Below are 10,646 nucleotides of genomic sequence, written 5' to 3'. Positions count from 1 at the left end.
ATCATCTTACATGATTAAAAAATATTTGGCAAGCTTATGTGTTATGCCATGTGTCACTATCTCATGGTGCCACGTGTCACTATCTCATGGTGCCACGTGTCACACTGCTAAATGACCAAAATGCCCCTGTGTCTTAATTTTGAGTTTTTAACCCAAAATAATTATTTTCTTCTTCTAATTAATTTATATCAAATATAAATTAATTAATTAATCTCTATTAATTAATTTCTCATTAATTAAATTCATATTTAAACACTTTAAATATAAATTTAACTTATATTATACATCCAATAATCTAGATTTGGTTTCAAGTCATGCTAGGGACTTTGCAATCTAATTGCAAACCAAACCTATTTAATTAATCAATTAAACTCTTTAATTAATTAATTAAATCATATTTAAATAGGTGATAACTTGTGTATGTGTGTGACTTACTAAGCTCATCACTAATTGGCAATGAGACATGATATCAACTCTTAATATCATCAGAACTCTTTCTTACCATAAATGATTTCTCTAAATCATTTTATGAACCTCATAGACCATGGTTAACACCTAGCATAGCATGCCATGGCCACCCAATTAGTAATAAGGTTTACCTTAAATGAACCTATAATCATATATTACCATGCACTAGAATCTCTCTCATTACAAAATCCCAACTCAAGCCGAGTCATGGTTTATGTCAAACTCCATTTGCTATGAATATTATGTTCTCTTTTAATTCCAGTTCTTGATTAAAAGATTTTCTCATCGTAAACTATTTTCTCGAATAAATCTATCTGTCTGGCCAGAACTTGAAACATCAAGAACAATTAAATGAACATAGGATTTTATCTCTATTTACTTAGAGGAACAGATTCCATCTTGATCAACACCTACCTCCATATATAACTAGTAGGAGCCAACACATGCCCATATACCCATACACAGTACAAGTATGAAAGCAGTATCAAACTCAAACTACCTATATACAAGATAACTGTGCTATCTCAGGTCTAAAGATTATATGCACGGATATGATTTATGACAAAACATTGACAAGAGTAAACTCCATGTGCTTGTCATAAGTGTCACTGGTTCGGCCTACTTATCATTTATAAGTGCCTATCATGTTTGTTATATGGCATGAGACTCACCATTCCATCTTATTTATATCTCATATAAATAACTTGGGAACAAACATGAATACAATCTTTCTGGATAAGTCATGTCCTTATTATGAAGTATCCTCGATTGTGAACCTATTTATGATACTTCGTACTAGAAATATTGTCACTCATATTCTTAACAACTTAAGAATAATATTTCTAACAAAATATCAATGGACCTTTTCTATTACACATAAATATATTATGTAAACGGAAAAGTGGAAATGCCTTTTATTTATAAAAATATGTACAAGATACATACTAAATGATATGCTCTAGGGCATACTACTAACAGTAACAGTTATAGTAGTAAATATATTAAATTATATCTAGAGGAGACTAAGAAGACTAACTAATATATTTACTATAAGTAATTTGTAATGAGTAATCTCTTGGGTGTAATGGGGTTACTGAGTAGTATAATTTTGAGCTTGTAATGATGATTTATTATTTGAATATAGTGGATAATGGTATGCCCATAAATGTAGTCTTTTATGGAGAGAGTGAACTATATAAATATTGATATTTTATGTGCTCACTTGTTTCTTTGTAATTTACATACTTCCGCGGTGTACAACAATTGGCATTAAAGCATGGGAATGAGCTCGGTGAGTTTGGTTAAAGGTGGAGTTGTTGCAACATATAGAAAGTCACACATGCAAAAATGGTGATGGTGGAGAGTTGAAATTAAGGTGGAGCTCTATATGTGAAATCAAGATGATTGATGACACATAATGGTATGCCCATAAATGTAGTCTTTTATGGAGAGAGTGAACTACATAAATATTGATATTTTATGTGCTCACTTGTTTCTTTGTAATTTACATACTTCCGCGGTGTACAACAATTGGCATCAAAGCATGGGAATGAGCTCGGTGAGTTTGGTTAAAGGTGGAGTTGTTGCAACATATAGAAAGTCACACATGCAAAAATGGTGATGGTGGAGAGTTGAAATTAAGGTGGAGCTCTATATGTGAAATCAAGATGATTGATGACACAAAAATTTTTTTAAGAAAAAGTAAGTTACACCTAAGATGAAGATTTGAAAAGTTGAAGATTTGAAAGTTCAAGGTCAAGCATGAAGATTTGATAATTGAAGGCATCCAAGAATTCAAGGTATACAATGGTTGATGGATTTTGAATCAAGGCGGAGATTCTTAGATTTATGATCAAAATCTAATTGATTTAGAAAACATTTTCCTAATTTAGATGGGAGAAATATTCCTTAATAGGATTGAGAAATATTTCTTATGTAGATAAGAACTCCTATTTTAGTATTATTCATAAATTGAGTAAGATTCCAAATTACATTAAAACTGAGGTACTAATATTATAAATAAAAGTATTATGGAAAGATTAATTTGGTTTCACCCATAGAGAGTAGCTTTGCCCATGGATAGTGACCTATTGGAGAGAGTGGCTTTCAGCTCATAGAGTAGAGTTGTCGTCCATTGCAGAGAAAGATTTTGTCAATTGCTGAGGATTTGACTTTTTCCATTGAAGAGGGGCTCTTGTTCATTGTAATCCCATGGAGGGAAAGAGGCTTCGGCCTAAGATGGAGAAAAGGCATAGAATTAAAGAGAAAGAAATTCTTATAAATATAGTTGAAAACACCATTTGTGGTGTAGCAATTGTAGTAGTATAAATATATTGAGTTATATCTATAAGTGATTAAGAAGACTAATTAATGTATTTATTATGAACAATGTATAGCGAGCGATCTCTTGTGTATAATTATATTAATAGATAATACAGTTTTAAACTTGTAATGATGATTTATTATTTGATTATATTATATGATTGCATACTCGTTGATGTAATCTTATATATAAAGAGTGAACCATATAAATATTGATATTTTGTGCATTTATTTTGTTTTTTTATAGTTTATATATTTTCGTTGTGTGCAACAGTTACATCAATATTTTCTTATTATTAAAAAAATCCCTTTAATTTTTCTTTTCAAAAAATCTGCTTATAATAAGTCATAAATAAAATAGTCTCTTAATTACTTAAAAATACAACATATCTTTTTTCTTTCTTATTTTAAAAAACTAAATTATTTTTAAGCAATTTTTAGTTAAATATTTAAATTATTTAATGCTAATTTTTAAATAATTTTATTAAACATATAATTATTTACTTTTAAATTAATTTATAAATTAAAAGGTACACTTTATTTTTAAGTCAATAATTAAAAATAATTAGCGAAATCGAACACCCCAACCATTAATAAGTAGATAAGGTTTTGGCTTTTGCAGGAGGAACTGCTTGAATATCAACCATTTTTTGTGATTGAAATTGCACTATATTCTCCTAGCCATTTGGCCGGTTTATGTTTCTACATCATGAATGAATGACGACTTGACGTAGAGGGAACACTATGGACCCATGTCCTTTCTCAATTCTAGAAGTTAAAAAGTACTTTCTTGGAATTAAGTATTTATAAGAAAAAAATTTAATTAAATTTTTAATAATTATGTTTAATTTTTATTTATTTTAAAATATTTTTTTAAATAAAAATAATTCTTTTTATTTTAAACATAACAATAATTAAAAGGAAATTAATTGAATTGGATTTTTGAAAAACTCTACTTTTTAAACATAAAAAAAAAAAGCAATGAGTAGAAATATTTGTGAAACTTGTTTAATGATACACTAGCTGATCACCCATGATACAAAATTAACTATTTTGATTTAAATCAAGTATTAAATCCCGACAACAGCGTCAAAATTTTTATATGTGTTTTGCAGGTACATGAATGATTAAAGTATTGTTTCCATAAGTATTATATTTAATTAGTGAATTTTATGTTAATCTTATTAATATCTAGATAATTGAATTATATTGAATTTAAAAGGTCAAATTATCAATAAAAGTTAAAATTTTACCGATTTTGTAGTGTCTATTTAGTATTGTGTTTGAAAGTTTAAAATTATTTTTTTGAATATAAATATTATTTTAGATGCTGTTAAAAAAAATAATTTGAAAAAAAATATTTTATTATTTTAGTATTTTTATGAATAAAATTTATCAAATTTAATTTTAAATTATTTTTTAATATTTTCTGATTAATATATCTAAAAAAGTGATTTTTTTCAATAACAATTTTAATAATAATGCCAAATAGACCCATAATTAATTCTTTTGATTTTATTAATTTTGATCTGATTTAAAATTTTAGTGTTGATTGTAATCAATTGATTAATTTTAACTATTTGGTTGTTGATGATAAAAATATTATTTTTTTATATGTTATCGCTATTATTGTAGTAAATGTGGCATAAATTTTACTTTTTGTGTGATAAAAAAATTATTATTTTATATGTTATTACTAATATAACATAATTTTAATAATTAAAAAAGCTAAAATTTTTTGACTTTTATTAATTATAATCAATTTTATAGGGTTATTTCATTTATAACCAATTGATTAATTTTGACTTAGCTTAATTAATCAAAAATTAATATTTTATTACTTAAAACGATTGTCAAAAATCAATATTTATCACTTAGAATAATAATTAAAAAAAATTCCTTCTCTCTCCCTTCATATTTTTTTTAGTATTTATAAAACTTATTTGTAAAAAAAGATTTTTTTTTTGTTTAAAATTAAAAATAGCCCTCTACTTAACTCTCTATCAAAAAAAATATTCCCACCACTCTCTCCCTTTTCTCTCACTGTTATCCAATAATATACATATAAACTCCACCCACCTCTCTCTCTCTCTCTCTCTCCCCCTTCCCCTCTCTCTCCTCTCACTCATAGTCATTTAATAATATATATATATATATATATATATATATATATATATATATGTGTGTAAAAATGATGATTATTGTTATTATAGAATTTTTTACATGAATTTTTAATTTTTTTAAATAAATAAAAAATTTATATATTTTCATAAATAAGTTTTATAAATATTGAAAAAAAAAGAGAGGAAGAGAGAGAGGAATTTTTTTTATTAAACAATGAAATATTAATTTTTGATTAAGTTATGTCAAAATTAGTTAACTAGCTATAAATAAAACAAACATATAAAATTGGCTAGAATTGACAAAAGTTAAAAAATTTTGATATTTTTTATTATTAAAAATATGTCAAGTCAAGAACATATAAAATAATAATATTTTTACCACATAAACAATAAGGTAATAAAAAAAATTAAACTTCATGCCATAGTTGTCACGTGGGTAATAACATGTGTATATATATATTTGCCACATTAACTGCCTTATCAGCATTTACTTTATCAAATTAGGAATCCGGGCATTAATTAACACTAAAGTTTTAAACAATTTTATCTAATAATTAAATTTAACTACTCTTATAAAGCTTGATAAAAAAGGATATCTAATAATCCTTTCGGGACTTATCAAACCTTTTAATTAATAAATTAACTCCCCTATTTTCCAATAGAAAGATAATCAATCAATTAGAGCCTTAAGATCAAATATTATTTTCTGAAAACCCCACAAGATTAACCTTAATTTTCACTCTATAGTTAAAAACCTATGATAGTTGCTATGAATTTATATTCATAATTTTGCTTCACAATTATAAATACAAATCTAAAATTATTCAAGCAATTGGCCGCAATAGCCAAAAGCATTAAACACCAAATAACAACTAATAGCAAAAATAAAGAAAATTAAATTAAAACTTTGAGATTAAAACCAAGTCGAGTTACATCAAAATCCCCACCAATGATGTTTAGCCACTCATTTCCTCAAGTTTAAACACAAAATTCATTGAATAAAAATCCAAAATCATCTAACAAGAGTATAACAAAATAAAACTAAAGATAATAAAAGTAAAGGAAAGAAAAAGTCTATGAAGTGTAGATTGATGCCCTCCTTCAAGCTCCCAAAACCTCTACCTCAAAACCTTGCTTTCCAATAACAATGATGAGTATTTCTGGGTGTTAGAAAGGCCGTGGACATCCATCTCTCTCAAGATGAAAATTCCCCAACTACTGATTTGGTGAACGAAAAGGCCACAGGAGGCATCTCCCAAGCAGGTAGGGTGCCCAGCATGAATCACAACTGCCCATGCACCTCACATGATTCTCCCAAGTGCTTGCGTGCCTAGCATGAATCTCCCAGGCAGCCATGTGCCTCCTTCATATCTCATAGTCAATCATGAAATCTTTCACCATCTCACACGCATGCCATGAGATTCTCTACCTATTAATATAGCTTAGTGACAACAAAAATCATAGTTAAACAAGATTAATTTCGTCGCAATATCAAATTAGCGATATATTTTTAAAATCTAGAGATCTGAAATTGTTCTTTAGCCTTGAAAACGAAAAAAAAAGACAATTCTCAAGGAATCCCATGTTAATTATTAAAATATAATTTATAAATAATTTAATTTTAGGTTCACCTCTACCAAAATCAAATCAATTTAAGCTAAAAAAAATATGATTATATATCTATTTTGTTCTTGAATTTAAGAATGTGAAAATGTAGTCCAACCGAATTATTTAAATAATTATTTTTTAATAAGTAATTGCCAATATTAACTATGGACCATGGTTTTGCATAAAAGAAGGCCACATCTAAGGGGCCGATTTCTTTATAGGAAAAGAGGACTGGGTCTCATCTCAATTTTAACATATTTGGGCTAGACCTTAACTTTGTTTCTTTTTCTTCTGCTGCACAGTTAGAGTTGATAAACATGTCGTGCTGCCACTGCTGTACGGTAGCGTTTTAAATTTGGATCCCTTACCACAACCAACGGCAGAGCACCAGGACTCATTGGATACTGCGTTGTTATGCAAGGACAAGAATTCGCACTAATCTTTACAAAAATTATCAAAATAATGAATTTCTGAACAACTCAAAATGATTCAATTCCAACCTTTCGTAGTGGATCATGTTTTGCTTTTTTTTTCTTTTTTTTTTTTTTTCAACATTACCCCAGTGGGCAGCTTTAACGTTTTGCTGTGCATTTTTCAGTAAGCATATGGTCCACCACACGTATCATTCTTTCTCTTCCCCAAACAAATGTGCATTCACAACAATGCCAGTTGAATTTTCTACGTGGCAACTCTCTATAGGCTCGAAAATTTTGCTTCATTGGATGCTATTGCAACCCATTATTTATTTAAAATGAATAAATAAATTTCCCTCATGACCCAAAAACAGGGTCAGGTTTTATGCCGCGTTTCCAGAACCAGAAGCTGTCTGGCGTCCACTCTCCACCCCTACATTATTTTACACAGCACGTTGCAATATACATATAATCCGGTGCTCTGTCTGCGTGAATCTTTGCTGCTACTGAACTGCTGATCGTTTGTTTAATTTAATGTAAACAAAACGATAACAGTTCCAGTTCAAACAGTCTACACGTACTGTGCCCGAAAGCGCCTTGTTGTATCTCTTTTCCTTCCCTTCCCCCTCACACATACCTCCATAACAATGGTGTTACTGTCTTCTCTATCTGAACTCTTCCTCCTCTTCTTTTTGTTCACATTCCCAAATCTCTGCTACTCCATCCCTGTAAACACCTCCACAGAGTACCTCAAGCTCCCATTGCTCCACAGAACCCCATTCACTTCCCCTGCTCAAGCCCTCTTTTTTGATATCCGCCGCCTTTCTCTCCTCCACCAGCGGCCCTCTTTCAAATCCCCTATAGTATCCGGCGCCTCCTACGGCTCTGGTCAGTACTTTGTCTCGTTACGCCTCGGTTCTCCCCCGCAAACTCTGCTCTTAGTTGCCGATACTGGCAGCGATCTTGTCTGGATCAAATGTTCTGCCTGCAAAAACTGTTCCAACTACTTCCCAGGATCTGCATTCCTCGCTCGCCAATCCTCCACGTTCTTCCCAATTCACTGTTTCAGCTCACTGTGCCAACTCGTTCCCCACCCGCTCCCCAATCATTGTAACCACACTCTCTTACATAGTCCATGTCGATACGAGTACCTATACGCTGATGGCTCGAAGACGACTGGATTCTTCTCCAAAGAAACCACAAAGTTACAAATAAGTACCGGAAGGGAGAAAAAGCTGAAAAGTTTAGCATTCGGGTGCGGGTTTCGGATCTCAGGTCCGAGCCTTACGGGTGCGAGCTTCAAGGGTGCCCATGGGGTGATGGGTTTGGGCAGAGCACCAATTTCGTTTTCTTCCCAGCTGGGTCGTCGTTTTGGTAACAAGTTCTCCTACTGTCTCATGGACTACACTCTCTCTCCGCCTCCCACTAGTTATCTCATAATCGGCGGACACCAAAGCAACGTCTTCTCGAAAAAGAGAAGCATGAACTTCACGCCATTACTGGTAAACCCTCTATCGCCCACATTTTACTTCATTGGTATCAAGAGCGTATATGTGGACGGTATAAAGTTACCGATCAATCCCTCTGTTTGGTCAATTGACCAGTTGGGTAACGGAGGTACGATCATTGATTCAGGCACGACATTGACTTTCATAGCAAAACCAGCTTACCGTGAGATTCTAAAAGCGTTTAAACGGCGGATTAAGCTACCAAATGCAGCCGAGGCAACTCCGGATTTCGATCTTTGCGTGAACGTGTCTGGTGTGTCAAGACCCCCTCTACCCAGAATGAGTTTCGAGCTCACTGGGGACTCGGTTTTTTCACCTCCATCAAGGAATTACTTCGTCGATACTGATGACGGAGTCAAGTGTTTAGCGATTCAACCCGTTCACTCGGATGGCGATTTTTCGGTGTTAGGGAATCTGATGCAACAAGGATATTTGCTGGAGTTCGATAGAGACAAATCGAGGCTCGGTTTTTTACGTCGGGGCTGTGCTCAACCCTGACGATAAAAACTGGGCGTTTTGGTTTTTGATCTTATTTTCTTTCATTTAATCGAACTTATGCCAAAATAGATTTCATTGAATAAAAATTTTCAGTAAGAGGGCCCATTAATGGATGGATTCAAACCCAATAACTGCATCCCCAAGAGCTCAATCAAGAATCAGGCGCAGGTATTCGCTTTTAATGCCCATGAGCTGGCAGCGTAAAGGTTGCTGCGCACCACAGCGCCACTTCATTGCCGAGCTTACCCATTGGCCAGCAGAACGACGTCGATCGATTAGGAGAGCAACACAGGGGAAGTGAGGCTGACGTGGTCACGCATGGCTAAGAAAGACTATCCATGGCCAGGGGGAAGCCCCACTTGTTCCCAAAGCCTATTTCCCCTATCATCATGCAGCTGATTAGAGGTGTTTATATGACAGTACCGAAGATAATTCCTCCATTTGTTTCCTCTTTAATCTCTATTGGTTTAGTGAGCTATTTCCTATTTAATTTGTCATTCAGAAACCCCAGACGACAGATATATGGCTTTGAATTGAGTAAAGGAATTTTTTTTTTTAAATAAAATAAAATTAAAATGAATTTATTAAAAATAAATAAATTTGATTCAATTCATCGATTTTCACTATAGCAAACGGTGAAGAGATTCTGAGAAATAAGGAGGAAAGCACACCCAAAACCCAAAACCAATTTAAATAAGGAAATAAAATAATTAACTTCCTCCAATTCAGCATTGTATATGAGGATATAATCTACTCCTAATCAAACTCATATACAAGAAAATCAACTACTATTTTAAGACTTGTAAATCTTTTTATATAAATGAAGGATTGTTAAGTAACTAAATCAATCAATTAAAAATATGTAGTGAAAACTCACAAAATCAAATATTCAAAATCCACAAAATAAATGATGTTGATGACGCTGATGACATCGTTTTTCCTCCGCTATGACAGTTGATGATGCTGAGGTAGAGGCTTCTATTTTTGTAGTTATAAGGGCTGTGGAAGCAGGCTTCACGCATGTTCATCTTGAATAGGACTCTTTTATCTTTACTACGCCATGTGCTGTCGAGGAAAGTCCCTCTCACTTACTATGCAACCCACGTTTAGATTCAGTGAAGTCATGTGGTTAGAGAGTCCTATAGTGTAGCCCATGCTTTAGCTAAGCTTGCCTTTTCTTGTGAAGAAGTAGAGATGATTTGGACGAAAGAGGTGCCTCCGTCCATTGCTGGACTTGTTGCCCTTTATTTGTTCTCTTCTTAGTTTTCCTGTTAATGCAAGCACTTTTTTTTTTCTTAAAAAAAAAAATACACAAAATAATATCCTGAAAACCACTATAAAATCATGTTAATCTATTCTAATCAATCATCAAAAACCTACAAATTCATTCATCAAAATAATCAAACCCCCATAAAATCTGTAATCAAAACTTACACAATAAACATTCAAAACCCATATTCTTAAGATAAAGTGAAATCATCTTCTCTGGAAATGCAATCTAATTGCTTTTCTTTTTGTTTGGCTTCACACAGTGGTAAAGAAGAGGAAAGATTATATCCACAGGGTAGAGTCTGCTTAGCAATGGTATTATGAAGTCGATGGGTGAGAAAGGATGGGTAATGATCTAGCTATTATTATATTAGCCTATATCTTTTCTTTTTTTTAGTAATTTTAATTGTTTCTTTATATATTATATAAATAGTCAA

At 31.9% G+C, this 10,646-nt stretch overlaps 1 protein-coding gene across 1 annotated transcript; it reads left to right on the top strand.

Moving 5' to 3' along the window:
- Positions 1 to 7,304: 7,304 nt before the first annotated feature.
- Positions 7,305 to 9,445, top strand: LOC110649285 (aspartyl protease family protein 2). The gene has a single exon (XM_021803798.2). The coding sequence runs from the start codon at positions 7,582 to 7,584 to the stop codon at positions 8,938 to 8,940; it is 1,359 nt and encodes a 452-aa protein (XP_021659490.2). The 5' UTR covers positions 7,305 to 7,581; the 3' UTR covers positions 8,941 to 9,445.
- Positions 9,446 to 10,646: the final 1,201 nt, after the last annotated feature.

Source organism: Hevea brasiliensis, chromosome 13 (assembly GCF_030052815.1).
Source record: "Hevea brasiliensis isolate MT/VB/25A 57/8 chromosome 13, ASM3005281v1, whole genome shotgun sequence".
NCBI lineage: Eukaryota > Viridiplantae > Streptophyta > Magnoliopsida > Malpighiales > Euphorbiaceae > Hevea > Hevea brasiliensis.
This window is presented reverse-complemented; position numbering and strand designations above follow the sequence as displayed.

Coding starts and splice junctions, on each gene's coding strand:
- LOC110649285 (XM_021803798.2), top strand. CDS start 7,582: ATGGTGTTACTGTCTTCTCTATCTGAACTCTTCCTCCTCTTCTTTTTG.